Source organism: Electrona antarctica (genome assembly GCF_951216825.1).
Source record: "Electrona antarctica genome assembly, chromosome: 19".
Taxonomy (NCBI): domain Eukaryota; kingdom Metazoa; phylum Chordata; class Actinopteri; order Myctophiformes; family Myctophidae; genus Electrona; species Electrona antarctica.
In genome coordinates this window covers 27,552,356-27,573,284 of record NC_136800.1, presented here as the reverse complement: position 1 = coordinate 27,573,284, position 20,929 = coordinate 27,552,356, and the positions used below count along the sequence as shown (strand labels likewise).

The 20,929-nt window shown below is 39.2% G+C and overlaps 1 protein-coding gene across 1 annotated transcript; it reads left to right on the top strand.

Annotated features, from left to right (window-relative positions):
- Positions 1-10,367: 10,367 nt before the first annotated feature.
- Positions 10,368-20,877, top strand: LOC306912462 (cytosolic phospholipase A2 gamma-like). Its single transcript, XM_079488707.1, has 14 exons — positions 10,368-10,399; positions 11,096-11,162; positions 11,325-11,432; positions 11,949-12,091; positions 12,287-12,491; positions 14,185-14,293; positions 14,401-14,541; positions 14,959-15,045; positions 15,239-15,358; positions 16,880-17,035; positions 17,328-17,414; positions 19,295-19,446; positions 19,993-20,161; positions 20,691-20,877. Exons 2-14 carry the CDS (start codon positions 11,157-11,159, stop codon positions 20,864-20,866), a joined length of 1,659 nt encoding a protein of 552 aa, XP_079344833.1. The 5' UTR covers positions 10,368-10,399; positions 11,096-11,156; the 3' UTR covers positions 20,867-20,877.
- The last annotated feature ends 52 nt before the right edge of the window (positions 20,878-20,929 follow it).

The following is a 20,929-nucleotide window of genomic DNA, read 5'->3' as shown; positions in this document are numbered from 1 at the left end:
ACCATATGTTATGAATGTAACACCTATATGTCCTTTGATAAACATCTGATCATTATAACCTGGCCAAAATTAAATCATTTCTATCCACCCCTGACCTGACAAAAGTCATACATGCATTTATCTTTTCACGCTTAGACTACTGCAACTCCTGTATACCTGCCTTACAAAAACATATATTCACCGTCTTCAATTAGTACAGAATGCTGCTGCTCGCCTGTTAACTGGCTCCAGGAAATTCTACCATATCACCCCCATTTTAGCGTCCCTGCACTGGCTCCCAATCTCCTTCAGAATCTCCCCCTATGTCCCAACTTGCTCCCTGAGATCCTCAACCAAAGAGCTTCTTGATCCTCAAACTTGTCGGCTAAAGTCCAAAGGAGATCAGGCTTTTAGCACCATCTAAACTTTGGAACACACTGCCCTTAGAGATCAAGCGCGCTGAATCAGTTTCCTCTTTTAAATCCCTTTTGAAAACACACTTTTATAGATTAGCCTTCACTGCCAATCTAATACTTTAGTATTTTTATTTTCTTCCCTGCTGCTTATTATATTTTGTTTATTGAAATGTCTTCTGCTGCATATTTTGCTGTTTGTCTAGATATAAAGCACTTTGTAATGCAAATTTGAAAGGTGCTATATAAATAAAGTTTTATTATTACGTATATAAATCATTGTAATCAGTGCAATAAAATGTTATCATACTAATTAAATAAATTTATGTTAAAAATACACCTAGTCTCATTTTTAAAGGTCATGGAAAACATCTTCAAGTTATATTTGAGAATGTCATCTCTGGCGGGTAAAAACCTCATATGTCCAAAACACTTTTCAGGATTCAGCAAAAAGCTGAGGTCATAGATCTGCTATTTTTGTGTTGATCTGCTATGTTTGCTACTTTTGCATAACAGAGATTTTAGTAATAAATAAATAAATAAATAAATAAGGAGAAACAAGGTTTACTTGTATTATAAGGATAAGCAAGAAAGAATACTTTAAGAATAAATTAGATAAGAACAAAAACAATATTAAAGAGATATGGAAAATATTAAACAGTATTATAAGAGATGGTGCCAAACAAAACAGCTTACCTAAATATTTTGTTGAGAATGACATTGAAAACTACAATATGGAGGAGGCGGCAGATCGCTTCAACCATTTTTTTGTTAATGTGGGCCCTGATCTAGGCAGAAAAATTCAGGATCGAGGATCAGATGGTGAACATGTGGGGGGAATGGTTGATAGAAATCCTTGCTCAATGTTCTTGAGTGAAGTGAAGGAAATTGAAATTTTGGACATAGTCCAAAACAGTAAAAACAAAACATCTACAGACTATAATGATATTGACATGTCACTGGTCAAACAGGTCATTGGGGGGATTTCTAGGCCATTTACACACATATGTAATTTATCATTCCAAACAGGTTCATTTCCAGACCAAATGAAAATAGCAAAGGTCATTCCTCTATATAAAAATGGGAGCAAACATCACTTCACAAACTACAGACCTGTCTCATTACTGCCACAATTCTCAAAGATATTGGAGAAACTTTTTAATAGCAGACTAGATTCATTCTTGGACAGATTTAATATACTCTCAGAGAGTCAATATGGTTTCAGAAAGAACAGATCAACATCTCAGGCATTGATGGAATCCATAGAAAAAATCACAGACGCAATTGATAATCGGCAGTATGCAATAGGAATATTCATTGACCTCAAAAAAGCTTTTGACACTATCCATCACAACACATTAGTAAAAAAACTGGAGAAAATTGGTATCAGAGGCATTGCAATAAAATGGATTAAAAGTTACTTGGACAGACGGCAACAATTTGTGAAGCTGGGCACCTATTGCTCAAATTGTCTGGAAATTACCTGTGGTGTCCCCCAGGGGTCAGTACTGGGGCCCAAACTCTTCATTCTTTATATCAATGATATCTGCAAAGTATCAAAGCTGCTGTCACTAGTACTTTTTGCAGACGACACTAATGTATTTTGCTCTGGTGATAATCTGGATAAACTACAGGTTGACATCAATGAAGAATTAAGTAAATTAAAGTTATGGTTTGATTACAATAAATTATCTTTAAATGTGAGCAAGACGAAGTTTATGCTATTTGGTAATCACAGGACAAATACACAGGTACATATAAATATTGATGGGATAGCTATTGACCGGGTCCATGAAAATAAATTTCTGGGAGTGACAATAGATGACCGGCTTAGCTGGAAACCACACATTACTAATGTTAAGTACAAAGTTGCTAGAAGTATAGCAGTCATAAATAAGGCAAAGCAGGTTCTCGATCTCAAGTCACTTCACACTCTCTACTGTTCATTAGTATTACCATATTTTAATTATTGTGCTGAGGTTTGGGGAAATAATTATAAAAATTCAGTTCAGTCGCTAGTCATACTACAAAAAAGAGCATTAAGAACCATTCACAAGGTCAGCTATCTGGAACATACAAATTCTCTATTTTTACAGTCAAAACTGCTAAAATTCACTGACATAGTAGCTTATCAAACAGCAATAATAATGTATAAGGCTAGGAACCACAATTTACCAGCAAACATTCAGAATTTGTTTCAAGATAGGGAGGGGGGTTATAATTTGAGGGATAATTTTAATTTCAAAACGTTAAACAGAAATACCACAATGAAAAGTTTTTGTGTTTCGATTAGGGGTGTAACACTGTGGAACAATTTGAGGGATGAGCAAAAACAATGTTCTAGCATCAATCTGTTTAAAGTAAGGTATAAAAATATGGTTTTCACAAGATACAGGGAGGAGGAAAATGGATAATTCAGGTGCTTATGTGTTTAAAATGGATATTTTTGATATGTATGATGGATATGTGTATTCAATTTATGTTTATACTATGTATTCGTATGTACATATACAGTTTTCATATACAGTTTTCTTTTCGTATATAAAAATTAACATATTAATTTTGATATTGAGTTGAAGCACAGAAGTCAGCGAGTAATTATTAAATTACAGAGGGGTGGGAGTTTATAAGTTTTTAACTTCTTCTCACTCCTTTTCGGATATGCTTTTTTTGTCTTTTTCTTTGTTTTGTTTTCTTATATTTTAAGCTATTTATTTTAAGTGTTTTTCCTTGTAATTAGGAAATACAAAACTGTTCTGTTTTATTTATTTTATTGCATATTCGAAATAAACATGACAAACAAACAAACAAACAAAGGTTTGCACTGAAGACAGGAGTCTCAGAAGACCATTGGGCATGGACCATGCAGAAGTCTGACTTCAGATTAAAGTGGATGAGGACAAAGAGAATGATCGATGTTCCTATTACTTGATCAAACAAAATATTCCTATTGTTCCAGATGTAGCATTTATTGGGGGAAAAATATGTTTATCTTTTTATGACATTGACAGAATTGTTTCTCTATTTTAAAGTCACATAAAAGTACAAGTTTAAGACCTCCAATCTTAGTTACTGTAGGTATAAAGTTCCAAACTGAAGTAGGGTTATTAAGGAACTGCTTAATCCAATTAGCTTTGAAGGTATTATTAACCCCACCAGTATCATAAGTATTAATTACACCAGAGTTCTTCACATAATGAGTCTTATTCTTCCATATAAAATTGAACAGTAATTTGTCAATTTGTCAAACGGGATCTGATGTAAATCACAGTTTACATTACGGTCATTCCTATAGTATCTGATGCCATTTGTGTCCCCATGACATAATACAGCATGCAATAATTCCAAAAAGCGTATCTTACACTATTAAAGCTTCCCTAGCATATACACAATGATTTGTAGTGTGATGCTAAAATCATGTTTTTTAAATATAACTAATCAAATTCAATTCTTATTTTATAGTCTCACCAAATGTTAATGGGGGGACAAAATAGCATATATTTTTGAGAAGTATACTGTAAGTATCACTGTTTAATTTGCCTTTTTATCAATGTTTGTTGCGTTACTGATGTGGTAAAGCAGTGACATTTCCACCCTAACTATAGAGGAAATTGATACATTTTTGAAAATGGTTGATAAATATATAAAAATTCTTACTCTGTGTTCTGTTCACAATGTGCTACCATATGCTAGTGGCCATCTTTAGCTTAATGTCTCCCCTGTTATATGCAGTGTTCATGGGCAATATTACTCAAGAGTAATGTTACTTATGACATGAGGAAAGGAGGCAGCAACTCAGACAGTTTAAGCCCTTATATTATCAGGGTGCAAGTCAAAAAGCGACAAAGTTTCGATGTATCAGTCACATCTTCGTCAAGTCATAGCCCGATATTTAAGAATAAGTGTCACCAATCAGCCAATAGAGGGTATGCGCATGACATCAACAAACCAGGAAGTTATGCAGGAACGCCTATCGAGTGGCAAAAACTACTTTCTGGCCTTGACAGCCCATACATCCAAACAGAAAAGTCCTATCTGATTGCAGTAAACATCATTAAACAATGTTAAACTCAGTTTGCATGTTGCTTTGCCACTCGATGGGCCATTCACTTTAAGCATGCGCATACCCTCTATAGGGTATGCGTGAGCCAAATATAGGCTACTTTATATTCAAAACCTATTATTTTTCAATCGATTCAATGGTGAGCTGGTGTGCACAAAACAAAATAAAACTAAACACAATTAAATAAATTAAATAACCAAGGTCAGCACTCGTTCCCTGGAGGCCATGGCATGGAGAGGCCACGCAGTCAGTACTCCTATAGCTGGTCCATGGGGCAGCTAAATCCACTAAACGATCAGGAGCCAACAAACAGCATTTGATTGATTGGATTGAAATGTTTATTAACAGTTTGCAGAATTACAGTACATTTCAAGCACAAACTCAATACAAAGGCTGTTAACTGTGAGTGGACGACCCAATTAAGCATTACACTTGTTTACAAGAGGGTCCAACCTTGTTCAATTCATCAAAACATTTGGAGACGTACAAATAGACACTTCTATATAGACAAAGAACAGAACAGGAATTCATCATAATGAATGCTCCGCATGAGAGTCATACGAAGCTATATAGTATACCGGTAGCCTACAACAGGTGGGGGGAAACAAAGCAGCCTATCCCAGGGTGGGATTCCCACTGTCAGATATACCTGCAAAATAAGAAACAACTTAGATTGGCTCATAACTTTGACTCATAACTTTACAATTACAAAAACACATTAGACCATATACTGCATACCGTCAATGACACTCTTGCACCTACAACCCCAACGCACCACCAGACAAACCTAAGCCAGCCAGCTACTCTGATGGCTGGGTGTGGCTCCCTTTTATTCAGTCAGCAGCCAGGTGTCTCAGCTGTCCTGAATATGGGCGATTGCATGGAATGTCACATGACTAGGAAAGCTCAACCCACTACATATAGTTACTGCCCAACACTGTTTATATGTCCAAAATGTGTCCCCATGAACTTCCCCCCTGTTACAGTACTGTGTAGCCTAAATATTGGCTATGGAATTGGAATAATGCATGGATTAAGCTGTTTTTTCCGACAGCTGAACATTTCAGAAAAAAATTAAAATATTTTGTTTTGAGTAGTTACAAACAAAAACGGGTAAGTAAGTTTTATTTAGTTTAGGAATATTGAGCAGTGAGCACAGTGAACACACACACACACACACACACACACACACACACACACACACACACATACATCAGGCACGTGCAGAGGGGGGGGGGGGGGGCTAGGGGGGCTTGAGCACCTGCCCTTTCTCAAAAAATAAATAAAAAATAAATAAATAAATAAAAGAAACGTTTTTTTTTGCCACATAAGGACATGTGGTGTGGGGGGCCAATACGATCTTATGTGGGGGCCAATAAGGGCTTGTGGGGGGCCAATAAGGGATTATGTGGGGGACCAATAAGGGCTTGTGGGGGAAAACAAGGGCTTATTTGGGGGCAAATAAGGGCTTGTGTGGGGGGGCAATAAGGGCTTATGTGGGGGTCAAAAAGGGCTTGTGTCGGGGGCCAATAAGGGCTTGTGTGGGGCCAATAAGGGCTTGTGTGGGGGCCAATAAGGGCTTGTGTGGGGGGGAAAATAAGGGCTTGTGTGGGGGGCAAATAAGGGCTTATGTGGGGGGGGGGGGGGGGGGCAAAACAAGCTTATGTGGGGGGGCAATAAGGGCTTGTGTGGGGGGAAATAAGGGCTTATGTGGGGGGGGGGGGGGGCAAAACAAGCTTATGTGGGGGGCCAATAAGGGCTTGTGTGGGGGGAAATAAGGGCTTATGTGTGGGGGCAAATAAGTGCTATTGGCCCTTCAAGACGAACATTTGACAAGTAATGATAAATTCCACTATCATAATGAATTATCTTTTAATCTAACTAATTTTTGTTTCAGACTAATGAGAACATATTGCTTATTTTACTGTCCAATGACATGAAATGGCACAAGGGAAGGACTCCACAAAAAGACCACTCCACAAAAAGACACGCTACGCGCGCGCAGCCGCGCACACATGTGCCCTTTTCTGAAGTTTGAGCCCCTGCCCCCCCAGTGCTCTCTGCACGGCCCTGACATACACACACACACACACACACAGACACACAGACACACGCACACACACACACGCACGCACGCACGCACGCACGCACGCATGCACGCACGCACACACACACACACACACATACACCATTTTGTCAGAAATGTATAGGCCTATAGGCTATGTGTTGTAATAATAATCAACATCTAATCTCATTGCCTCTGAGATATAGTGCAGTAGAAGTAAAATTATTGAAAATTGCGTGCGTGCGTGCGTGCGTGCGTGCGTGCGTGCGTGCGTGCATGTGTGTGTGTGTGTGTGTGACGTCTGTTCATCACTGTCACAGCTTTTATTTGGCGTGTTAGTGCGGCGGTTAAGCTCTTATATGGAAGGTATTGTGCATTTTATGACTAAAGCATGAAACTTTCAGAATATCATCTACACACCCCAAGGTTTGATTTCAGACGTGGAACCACTTTCTGACTGACCTCTGGTGACCTTGAGGGGTCATTGACCTCAGAATTGCATTTTTGCACGTTTTGCTCCATTATTTTCCACTATAATAATTATTTATGTTTGTTAAATGGAAGTTTTGTTCTAATGAATGACAACTTAAACCTCAATAGTCTACAGAGATGGTGAAGCATGTCAACCTTTATGATATAAATGCTATGACATTGTAATAACATTAAAAACATCTAGGAGAGCCGTTAAGCTCATATATGGAAGGTATTGTGCATTTTACGACTAAAGCATGACACTTTCTACAGTGCTAGCCCAATAAAATAAAGATGCAGCTCTTCACACAGCTACAAAAAGGACTGTATGAAGAGGTATAAGGAATTGGTGGAGATGGTCAAAGCCAAGAAAGCTGCACAGGAGCTTTTGGCAGCGAAGAGTAAAAAATGACAAGAACCACAGAAGAGATAGTTGTCGTTATTTTAACATTATTGTATTGGTTTTTAATGAAGTTATGGAAGAAAAAAATACAGAAAGACTTGATTGATGAGTTTGCTTGGTTTTTATATCCAATGAATATCGTTACAGTATATTCAAAGGTGCTATAGGGCATAGCAGTGGTGGTCATTTTCTGGTTCCATCGCTCTGGATTAAGAGCGTCTGCTAAATGCCTAAATTGTAAATTGTAATCCAGACTCCATTCATGTTCTGGTTCCATCCATCCAGACCCCATTCATTTTTCACATTTCCAAACATTTCCAAACAATATATATATCAATCATTCTAAGCCTATGTAATCAAGCCATCCAGGATCCTGGTAATTAATGACCATAAATTCAGTGAAAAACAAATGAAAAAACCTCAAAACAAATGCTATTATAAAGGCTAATAGTATATTATATAATTACATATTTAAAAATAAATCACAGAATCAAATGTTTTATCGTCATGATTCAGTAGGGTCCTGGATGGCTTGATTCTATAGGCTTATTCATTTTTTATATAAATATTCGTAGAAATCTCTATGGGAAAAAAACAATGGGGTCTGGAACGATGGAACCCGAAAATGGCTGCCAATGCTACTGTACGCCCTATTCATCTCATGATTTTGGTTTTGGGGGCAGTATATGGCGAGCGTTCAGGGTTCATATGTTTTGGGGGAAGTAACTGTTGGATACTCTTAAACCTCCTACCAGGTGGCAGGAATTTAAGGAGATGTTTGGAGATTATATGGTACCATTTCTGTCATAACACTTGCTACCAGTGACATCGATGGAGAATCCAAGCTAATATAAACTGAAGACTTTAATTTTTGGAAAGTTAGCTATTATAGAAGTCATTGTTCTCACATTAATACAAAATCAAATTAAAACATTTAAATGTTCGAAATGAACAAACCTGCCTACCGACAATGTCACCGGTAGGCAAGTCTCTGAACTGTCCACAGCCCTACTCTGAGACACAGACTGAGTGGACACAAATTGTACCATAATGAGCACTAGTGAGTTCACTTAGAACCACAACCTCACACTCAATGGTCTTTTACCACCATCTTCATCATCTCTCTCCTCATTTCCTTCAGCCTCTTTATCTTTGTGTATTAGACCTTATATTAATCATATTGGAAAATTCTGTTTTCTGCTTCAATTAGGTTATTGCTGCTCAAGGCCGTCAGACCTTTGAGGTCAGGGGGTAGTTGGGGATTAAGGGTCTTGCTTATGTATACCTCGACACATTGCCGGGGCCTGGAATTGAACCTGGGACCTTCTGTTTCCCAGGTGGCTCATTCAGCTATGGCCATCCTTCTTGTGAATGGGTTGTAGAAGTTCCAACAGGAACTGTATTGAGAGACTATAGGCATGGTACTTTCTCACGGGGTAGGAGAGTAAGGAGACAGTATCACATTGACATCCTAACAGGAAGGAGGACAAGCACAAGCATCTGATAACACTCAATGCCTGCTTTTATCACAGACATGCATGACATCAGAGTGTGCATCATGCCTTGCTTTCAGATTCCAAGACGTCCGATCTACCTCATGAGCCACTGCTGCCCTGTCACATTAGACATGTCATAAAATAGGCTGAAAGACGAATTATTATATACTTTATGCAAATTATGCAAATGAGGAACAATTTCATAATTTAGTTATGGCAAGAGATTAATAACATAATATAGATGTAGACTCTAAAACAACCTTGATATGTTGACTAAAAGCAGTAACACTGATAGCTAATTCCTAATTTGTACCTATGTTTTACATAATTTATGCCAATTATGCTAATGAAGAAAGGGTGTATGACTTCACCATAATAACAGATTAATTTCTGGATATCACAAACATAGACTTTGACTCTTAAGTCATCTTTCAAAGTTAAATGGATGCAAAATGATAGCCATTTCCAGTTAATTTGCTCATTAAGCAATTGATTTGCTCATTATGCTAATTACTCAAATTGTCCAACATATAACTTTTTGCAAACAATCATCTGCTAGCCTATAGATGACATTTTAATCATAAAAGGAAACAACATTTATGGGTTTAACATGGGCCCTATGGCCCATGTTAAACCCATAAATGTTTACAGCATGGTTTGACAGCCCAAAATGTGTACAGCCTCTGACAAGTTCCAGATGTAAATTCAGAAGTGTTTCCATGTCTAAAAACAAACTTCATGGTATATAGAAACACTGTAGAAAGTGTCATGCTTTAGTCATAACATGCACAATACCTTCCATATATGAGCTTAACCGCCGCACTCTCTCTCTCCGCACTCTCTCTCTCCTAGATGTTTTTAATGTTATAACAATGTCATAACATTTATATCATAAAAGTTGACATGATTCACCATTTCTGTAGACTATTGGGGTTTAAGTTGTCATTCATTAGAACAAAACTTCCATTTAACAAACATAAATAATTATTATAGTGGAAAATAATGGAGCAAAACATGCAAAAATGCAATTTTGAGGTCAATGACTCCTCAAGGTCACCAGATGTCAGTCAGAAAGTGGTTCCACGTCTGAAATCAAACCTTGGGGTGTGTAGATGATATTCTGAAAGTTTCATGCTTTAGTCATAAAATGCACAATTGGTTTGGTTATCCGCCGCACTATGTGTCCGATTCTTCCCAGAAATGGTTATCCATATTACACAAGTGAAAGTAAAAGTGTTGGATGACTGGACATGTAGGCTACGTGTGTGTTTGTGTGCGTACGTAGTGATTTGAATTCCCTCAGAGTATGCCATTTCCAATAAATGGGTCCTCACACAAGTGAAAGTAAAGTATTGTGCGTGCGTGCATGCGTGCGTGTGTCAGATATCGTCAGAGAGGGGCTTGATCAGTGATGCTATTAATAGCATCTCTATACTGTATAAAAGCAGCTGTTTCATAAAGGGCTTGTGGAGAACAACACCCTCGTCTCTTCTTCCATCACAGAATACAGTAAGTCACCATACAGTAGGAAGTTCCTGTAATTGATTTGTAGGGAGCGAGTACTTTGAAAATACCACCGACATTACTCATAACGGTAGCAAATTAAATTTCACATTCACTATGTCTAATAGGACAACAATATGAATACGCTTTTTGATTTATTTTTCTTGTCATCCTTTGACCAATGTGTAGGCCTATAATCTATCACCATTTATTGATGATTTTAACATCAGTTTGGTGTAGGCTATCCATCCTTTTTTGGATTGTTTTGAATTTTTGTTTTTTTCATGTCATATGAAAGCAGGGAATCATGACATATTGGTTGTTCAGTTTGACCCACCAGTTTTGGAGATGTGGCTTATAGAGTAATGTCTTGCAGAAAACAGCGCGTTGAGAAAACAGGCTTGAAAGGTTAACTTCTGTGGACTCTAACATTACACCTAGTTACATGATTAAGCATTTATTTCATATTTACATGTCGATTTCAGCTCTGATATTTATTTCAGACATGCTCTAGAACCGTATATGAAGAGTCTGCCTGTGCTATTAACTCATTTTGGATAAAATTACCCTCTCAGGTGACAAAACTGAATACTAATACCTGTAGGCTTTGGAATATGACATTGGTTTAAGATTGCAGTTATTGAACTCTGCGTTCCAAATATTATTCACATGTCCGTGTTTTTCTGTTCATCACTGTCACAGCTTTGGCCAAGCGTCTTCTGCTCAATATTACAAGCTCACCTTTGGCTGATAGCTCACAAGCATGGATGTAAGTCACCTTCAGTGGTGGACAATAATATAACTTCTGGTAAAATATATGTAATATAGTATACACACATGTATATACATTTTGGACAGTCACTTACCCAAACAGGTGTATTTCTGTACTTAAACATTAAACATTTTGAATGTATTCATTTAACACATCAAGGTCACTGTTGGCCATTCTCTGAACGAGGTAGAGGAGCAGCACATCACCAGTAGAAGAGTCATAGTTCAACAATGCCTGAAGGAGAACAACATCACCACCTGCACGCTGGTATGAGCCTTTCAGCCATAACCTTCATTTCAACTCAGAGGACAGAGGGGCAAGCCCTCATTTACAACAATGTTGAAAGGTCACAATAATGGAACACAATCCAAACCCATTAGAGATGAGAATGTGAATCAGGGTAAAATTACAGTGTACAGTACTAGGCTAGTACCTATAACAGTTCACCTAAAACAAAATAAATAAATTGAAACAGGTGTAAAAGTGGACCATTGCTCTGAACTGACCAAAGGATGACAAGGACATGATTTTTAAAGTATTTTGAGGCTCATTCAAGAGGTTGGGCTATTACTGACAGAATGTGTCTGTTCGAGCATGAAGAACCTTGAGCAAAGGTCACTGGAGTGGGTCAAATCAGTCGTTCACAAACATTTTTGCTTAATTTAGCTGTTTAGGGGAAAGAAAATCCCCTTTACCCAAACTAGAGAACATAGACAAGCTCAAGAAAGAAAGAATAGAAAGAAAAAAATGTATTTGGCTACAATGTGTCTGTTGTCTTTACAGGATGAGGTTCCTAACATTGCTTTAATAGCCTCTGGAGGGGGCCAAAGAGCCATGGTGGGACAGCTGGGATCACTGCTTCAACTGGGAAGAGAAGGACTGTTAGACTGCATGCTGTACCTGAGCGCTGTCTCTGGATCTACCTGGTACAGAGAGAGAGAGAGAGAGAGAGAGAGAGAGAGAGAGAGAGAGAGAGAGAGAGAGAGAGAGAGAGAGAGAGAGAGAGAGAGAGAGAGAGAGATTATGTTGCTCGATTGCTTTTTGCTTTTTGCTTTCTTCTGCCACAAGGATTTCATTAGGCTAAATCATGTAGTAGTATTTCCTCTCTTCTCCTCTGCCAGGTGTATGGCCTCCTTATACAAGCACTCCAACTGGTCCTCCCAGCAGGAGGCTGTGACAGGTGCCATCGTTGAAAGGCTGGGCCATTCCAGCAGCGTGTCTCTGGAGGAGACGTTTGCAAAACTGAATAAATACTTCAGCCAAAGTGACAACTACTCCTTGACACATCTGTGGTCTGCGTTAGTGGTCCCCAAGTATGTGAAAGAGGTCAGCCAATCAACTACAACAGGAATTTAATTGAAACATTAGTTTGTATGTGCTGTAAGGCCTGTGTAACATGAGTTCAGCTACAATGTTGCAGTTTATTGCATAACTTGTATGTCCAAACGGTTCCTTTTTTGAAAGGAACAGTGAAAATAGCCAATCTACAAGCAATCATGTTACCTTGTAGATTTCCTATTTTTTTAAAAGAAACTAGGAGGAAGTCACATGAAGAGGCCCCAGGAAGCAGCCCTGGACCCTACTCTACCCACTAGAATACTGTCAGGTTCACCTTTGTTTGTCAAACCACAACCTCTGGTTTCGCCTGAAACCTTATGCTGTTTAACCGTTTGGTTAAACTAGACCATGTGCCCGTCCTATAGGCCTACATGGGAACAGATCTGTCTGCCTACAGTATGTGTCTGAAGAATGCAAACTGACTGTGAAAAATGGACTGGTTAAGTAATCAAATGGCAGGTGTGGGGTTGCCATGTTGTCAATTGGCTGAGGCGGCGGCTGATAATTAGCCCTTCTATTCGCTAAGTCCCTCCCCAACCCGTCCTTGTCCAATAGGTACGTTAGCAGCGAGGAGACAGGGCAAGCTGTCCTTAAGCAACAAAAACATGGTAATACATCATATACATACAAATCGTCATCATGAATCATATGTAAGCTAAGAACCAGTGGAAACAGTGGAATATCTATATAATTAAACTATAGTGCTATGTCTACATAAAATATGTAAATGCCATCTAAATAGTAAATACATACAGTTTGAGAACTCATTGGTTTAATTACAGTACATATTGATTAACGCTACACTGACAGGACAATGTTATTTCCGTTCCCAAAACCTAAAACCACACATATCTACCATTTATCGACTATTACGTTGCTTGCTCAAAGGTAAGCTACACTTAGCTACAGTTTGTTTTCTGTTTAACAATGTTAATGTGATACTAATCTCTCATAAATCTTTGAATGCTATAGTACAGAGATTCTCTAGCTCCACTTTGCAAAAGTTGTACACAGGAAGCTGTCATCTCTTTGTCATTTCCGTGAAAAAAAGAAAAACAAATAATAATTACATTGTTTTACTATTATTTTTATTTTCCATTTCTGCTGAGCAGCAAGCTATGTAGGTTTTGACTGATTTGGTTTCCACTTTCCGGTAGGATTTATTCATGCGACTGCAAAGGCTTGGAAGTGGGGGAGGCAAGATAATCTGCTGTATTTTCTGCACATTTTCAGCCTGTATATTATTTTTAACAGATGTAGAGGTGAAAAAAAGTGCACTACTTGGGGACCCCAGGTAACTAAGTAGGGTTTAAGGATTAAGTAGTAAACGTGGCTAAAGTAACAAATGTATTCTATCATAATTACATGATTGGATGTGTGTGTGTGTGTGTGTGTGTGTGTGTGTGTGTGTGTGTGTGTGTGTGTGTGTGTGTGTGTGTGTGTGCGCGCGGGCGCGTGCGTGCGTGCATGCAGTGTGGTCCGTGCGTGCCTGCATGTGTGTGTGCGTGCGTGCATGCAGTGTGGTGTGGTCCGTGCGTGCGTGCATGTGTGTGTGTAATACTTTGATGTAATACTTTGATGCACAATGTGTTGATTGATATCCTCTATGTACAGCAGAGAGTACTTTTCTGCAACTCCAATAATGCCATGAAGTGTTCAGCCACTTGTGTTGTTTCTCTAGATGGATGAGCATGTTCTGTCAGCCCAGAGAGGACAGCACAACATGGATCCTTATCCTATCTATACTATTATTGACAAGAAGATCAAACAAGAACAACGACAGTTACAAGGTAAAGTATCATTGCTCTATTCCCTGTTTGTGTGTGTGTGTGTGTGTGTGTGTGTGTGTGTGTGTGTGTGTGTGTGTGTCTGATAGATTCAGAGGTTCTTTTTTCAGACCTCTGGTTTGAGCTGAGTCCTGGTGCGGCGGGGTATTCCATCGCTGGGTTCTTTGTGGACCAGGCCCACTTCGGGAGCCAGTTTGACAACGGGAGCCTGATAAAGAAGCAGCCAGAGATGGACATGCTCTATGTGCAAGGTCACTCCTCGTATACACAAATAATTGCGGGTTGATGATACAATTGTGTTTTTTGGCATTGAACATTGGCACATGTAATTATAAGGGTAATAATAATAATAATAATAATGACAAAAAACAATGACAAACAAAATGACAAATAACTTTAATATAGAAATGACTGACATAAAATAACTTTGTACTTTCTAAAGCAGAAATAAGCGATCTAAGCTTGTAGATCGGCTATTTTCCTTTTCTTTCTTTTTTTCATATTGGAAAATGAATAGAAACGATTAGGCTATATGCATTTTGATTATCTCAAATAATTGCGATCAGGCGATTATGAAAGGTTGTGCCTAACAAGAGACACTCCACCATGGTCGACTTGATTTTTTTGCTTCTTTTAGGAATAATGATGTCTCTATCTATTATTGGCAGGAATGTGCAGCAGCTGCTATGCCGATGAGGTGGAAACATGGAAAGACATAAACGAGTGGCTCATCTCCTTATGGCACTCTTCCACATGTATGAAATTATTCTCTCAGTAATTTGGTTAATTTGTTAAATTTGAGCATTTTACTCACTCTTTCTCTCTCTCTCTCACACACACACACACACACACACACACACACACACACACACACACACACACACACACACACACACACACACACACACACACACACACACACACACACACACACACTTTTTCATCTAGACGAAGAGTGCAGCTGCCAGAAGTGTGAAGCGCTCCAGACGCTGGTGGAACTGAATATTCGAGCCTTAGGAGAGAAAGATCTTTCAGATGTAGCCCAAAAAATGAACAAGTTGCTTGAAGGTAGGCTACTGTACTCCATGCAGGCTTATAAGGCTCACTGAAAGCCTTCTGTGATTTACAAACTATTTCCATGCGGTAGTGCACAGCTAAAAATGTCAATTTATTTTTAAGGAAAAAATAAAATGAAATAAAAAACGTGAACACAGTGTTTAAAACCACAGGGCAAGAGGAGGTGGTCACAATATTTTAGACATATAAATCATATTAAACGTATAAAACAGATTATTCATAGATTTCATATCGCTGGCTTCATTGACAGCACTATCATCAGTGTTGTAGGCCTATAGGCCTACATTTTCTTTTTATTTGTTAAATTTGTTAACATTATTATTATTATTTAACAGTTAACCTTTTAAAACCTTTTAACCGTTGGCTGCCTATCTACTTGGTCTGCTCTTTTTTTCCCATGTACAATTCTCTGAAAATAGCTGATCTGCTATTATCAGCTAATGTGCCCCATCTCACAAAGACATGGCAGACCCCCTGTAGTTCCCGAGAACCCCCTAGGGGTCCCGGACCCCTTATTGAAGACTCCTAGGGGCTCCATCTTGCGGCAGGGGCCCTTTTTCCTTAATTTGGGGATTTAGTATTGTGTGAGAGGTGTGGCCCCGTAAAAATTGTTATCTTGTGCCACAGCCTAAGTCCCTAAAACACCTCCATTACCCCTTACGTTATGCATAGGTGTGGTTTGGGCGTTACAATGATTAAACCAATCACTGTGCCACCTGCCATTGCCTTTAAGAGATCCATTATTCATTTAACATTATGCCCAGTGATTTACACTATGGCCGATGGCCATGAAAGAGCGACACGTTGCTGCCTTGAAATATAGCCTATTTATATTTGATACAGCGGCCGGGTTGTTTTGTGTCCAGTAGCTCCAACACAGCCTCACTCGTGCAAATCTAATAACTTCTTTGACTAGACAATTAAACACAATAAGCACAAGGAATTGACACTGCTGATTATAGTAAAATTCCAATCACAGAGATTTGTGGAGAATTAAGACAGAACGAGACCTCTGAGCTGTGAATGTTGTGCAACATGACTCAAGCCGAGGCAGCTCCAACTCATGTCTCACAGTCTCAGATTCAGGAGCGCATTCTTTTATCAAACAGAATTCGCATTATGGGTGGTTTGAAGAGGCACTTTCCATTGTCCTAAACCTGTGTGCATAAGATAGCAAATATAGGAAAGCGCATCAACACGCCTACAGACACACCCCCACCCGCAAATATAGGAGTCGGCAAAATGAATAGTGGGTTGTGTGGCCGCAAGATAATGGTTATGCATAGTGGAAGCTCCTAAATGCATAATTCATGGAAAATGTTTATTACTTTAGGATAACGCATGGCATAAGATGGAGCCCCTAGTGTAATATGGTTGTACTCGATCCACCAACCCGATCCACAGCCAGGGGGTCCAACCGTAATCACAGTCCATGGAAACCTGTGAAATGGGAGGCACAGAAACTTTCCATTTCCACTCATATTAGGTGTGTGTGTGCATTTCTCTCTGTAGGCCAGGTGGACAGGAAGGTCAATGCAGCGTTTTTAGACCCAAACAATATGCTGACATTGAAAAGACTGAAGGACAAGCTGAAGGAATACACAATGGAGGTGTGTGAAGGTTTCTCCAGCTGGAACAACTCATACGAGAACTGTAACATTCCTGCCAGTGAGTTGTTCTCCCTTGCCTTTTTAAACACTTGAACACTTTTACTTGGAGATTAATTATTGTCATACAAATAATTTTAGTTTAATAATTTAATTGTGTTTTTTGTTTGTTTGTTTGTTTGTTTGTTTGTTTGTGGCAACATTTTGAATATCTACGTATTTCTTTAAAAGCCAGCGCTATAACTCTTTTAACTTTCACTTGTAGTTGAGTAATATTTGACCATGGAGTATCTACAGTATACTTTGACTCAAGTACTGCAGTTGAACTGGTATCCATGTGATTGTAATTTCAGGCTGGTGGGCTGTAATCACAAGCACCATAGCATGTGCAGCACAGTGGAAGTGGGGAACCCAATACAACTTCCTCTACAACATGACAGGTGAGACAATTAAGAGAAAGAGTATTACAGTTTAGAATTAACATTAATATTTTTTAAACTTTTTGACCTTTTATTTATTTATTTTATTTATAGGACATCATTTTTATTCCACGATTTTGTAACCATTTTTTCACCCCTGTGCCAATTATCTAATGTGATCCTGGGCTCTACACACCCTCCACCAACCTAGTCCCCATATATGGGGGACATGGGGAGAGCAACGGACTTGAACTCATGCTTCCTTCATGCCTGAGTGTCCAAGTTGCTCCTTTACACCTGACAGGGGGGAGTTTCCCTGGTTGGACGTAGCGCGTGGAAGGAACACGTTATTCCAACCAGTTTATCTCCCCTCCATCAGGCGCCCCGGCTGGCCAGGGGGAGGCAGTTTAGAGACCAGGATTACTGCATGTTTTTTGTGAGGGTACCTACCCTAGGGGACACGGGAGAACATGCAAACTCCACAAAGACAGGCCCTTTCGCCAACCCTGCCTTCGGGTATGGGCACTGATGACGCTGAGGAGGAAACACGCCGCCAGCACCCACAGCGTCCTGAGCGGAAATCGAACCCAGGACCTTCTAGCTTCTAGCTAACCTTTTGTTTTGATTGGTTTTTAAAGTGGTAGTTTAGTTTTTGAGTGGTGCAACCACTCCAAGGAACAGCAATGTCCGTGTTAACCTATGTGACTATGTTTCTGTGTGACTCATGTGTGACTATGAGTACCAGTAGGGGCAAAAGTGGAGCTGTTGTGCCAGAAACAGAGAGAGAGAGATAGTGCTGCACTGTTGCCTGTAAGCTTTAGTTTAGTTTGTATTCGTTTTAGTTATATAAATGCACCATTTATTTAATTTGCGTTTTGGGGATTTTTCTTTCCCTATTCTAGTTTCAGCTATTTTGTTAGTTTTAGTTAACTATAATTACCCCACTGGAAAGAGCACAGAGAACAACCATACACATGCAAGCAGGTTTGGTCATTCCCATTGTGCTCATTAACACAAAGGAATCCCCCTGTTCAACCGGTAACAAGACAACTCACCCCTTTTCCGTTTTCCTCCCGGAATTTTCCCCAGTGAGGGGTGGGAGAGGCTGGACAGTAGACGGCTGGACTTTGAATTTCTCTAACTATAAACATTCACGACAGCAGACAGCCTAAGTACAAATATATTTATGAAAAGCTACTACAGAAGTTGTTGTAGGCTATGTGGGTATTAAAGTAGATAAGACGCGTCAAATGGAGTCTGTACGGCTGGAGATAAACGGACACATGACGTCGGTGGGAGAGCAGATTTTGTGTGTTTCTCTAACTATAAACATTCACGACAGCAGACAGCCTAAGTACAAATATATTTATGAAAAGCTACTACAGTGAAGTCTGTTCACAGAAGTTGTTGTAGGCTATGTGGGTATTATCTGACGAGGTACCATTTGAGTGGGAAAAACCTTACATATACTAAATAATACTAAATTGTTTATAGGGTCAATATAAGTAAAATAATATAGCCTTTCCACAGGAGTATCTTTTTATATTTTTCCAAAAAGAATACAAACAGCCAATAGCATATTACAAAGTTATCCCCCTCACTGGGGAAAATTCCGGGAGGAAAAACGGGCAGGCACCGGGGTGAGTTGTCCAGTATTCGTTCAACCCAGAGATAAAGGAGAATAATAACTAGATTAGACTAAGACTATACTATTTCAGATTACTAAAATAGGACTGAAACTAAATGGTGTGTTATTCAAAAGACTAAATAAATCAAAACCTTCGTGAAGGAAGGGTGGAATTTAGAGACTCACCATGCCTCTCAGCCATTATAAAATACCTGGTAACCTGAGACCTCTTGTGGCTTATTGCTTTAATACATTGAACTCTAAGAAACTACAGCTGTCGAAGTAGAGCCCAGCATCCTGGCAGCAGAAACCAGGGACTATATGGATGCTGGACTGATGCTGGACTCTCCCTACTTCTCTGTCCTTCGACCAGAGAGGAACATTGACCTCATCATTTCCCTCGACTTTAGTGAGGACCCCATGGAGGTAACACACACAGTCAGTTACAAAGTGCATGTACGTAACATTGTCAGTCACATACAGTTTATATCACATACTTGTTGTGGCAGCGGTGGCCGAACGGTTTGCGGAGCGGTCTTGATACCGGAAGGTCACCAGTTCGTATACCCCGGACCGGCACGTTCAAATTACCACCGCTGAAGTGCCCTTGAGCAAGGCATTGAACCACTACCATGAAATGTTCTATGAGCAGGGCCTGGCTGTAAACAAGTATCTGATGCTTAGTCCAGTTACCCTGGGTAAATATAGTAACTTTGCTTTGCTTTGTCAGACACAGCAGACATAGATAACGGAAACTGCTTGGCCAATGGCCCTAAACTGCTAAAACGTCTTGGCCCTCCTTTTGGAGAGGCCGGCCATTTGTAAGCCCCTCACAACTAACTTTATTATGTGGGACATAGTTTGTTTAAGCTATTTATTCATGACACAGTTAGCACATAGTTATTTTGAATAACATATTGATATCTTTAATTAACTAAGTTAGGCTACGTTTTCATTCTGTTGCTTATACAGTCGGTGAAAGGAGCGGTTGAGATGTCCAAGGAGATGGGTATAGCTTTCCCACATGTTGTTATACCCAAAGACGCCAGTTCAAGGCCAGAGGACTTCTATGTGTTTCCGGGAGACAGAAAATCACCAACTGTGGTCCATATGCCCCTGTTCAACATCATTAACTGTGGCGGTAAGTTGGTAACACTTGCATTTCTATTTGTACATATTAGGGATATCACAATCGTGGAATTTTACTTATTTCTGTCTTCGTAAAAAACGAATTAATTTCTGTTATTTATTTAATATTATTTATTATATTATTTATTTTTACGTTTATTTAACAGGGACAATACAAAAAACAATGTATCAAGTTGTAAAAACATGAAACTGTTGCATTGTACAAAGGGTTTGTAGCCAAGGCTAATTTGCAACCCCAGTCCCCATTTTCAAAACATAATCCCGCAATAAAAATATCCATAAAATAATTTAAGAAATTCTGAAAATATCAGATCTACAGTACAACGTGCCACGCCTCGTTCTACTGTAGGTTGGCTACAGTATAATCACTATTGAATAGTGCTAAAGTTGTTCATTCATAATAGATTGTGGAAATGTGGGTCCCGGGGAGACACCAAATGTAGAGGTTTGGGAACGAAAGCATTAGATCAACCAGTGTAAAATATTTTTTCTTCAACCTTCTCCTCATGTCTGTCTCTCAGATGATCTTGAGGAGTGGAAAAAGAAATACACCACCAATCAAGGAGCCTACAGTCCTGAATTAATCACTGGACTGATGGAAAAGGCAGCTGTGAATGTGAAAAACACCAAGGACAAGCTGTTGGAGCAGATTGAGCGGGCCGTGCATGAAAAGGTCCAAAAACATGGACAGACATAGGCCTAGTGAAATGTGTCTTGCCTTCATCCACAGTTGTTTAATTTCCTATTTTAATTGACTCTC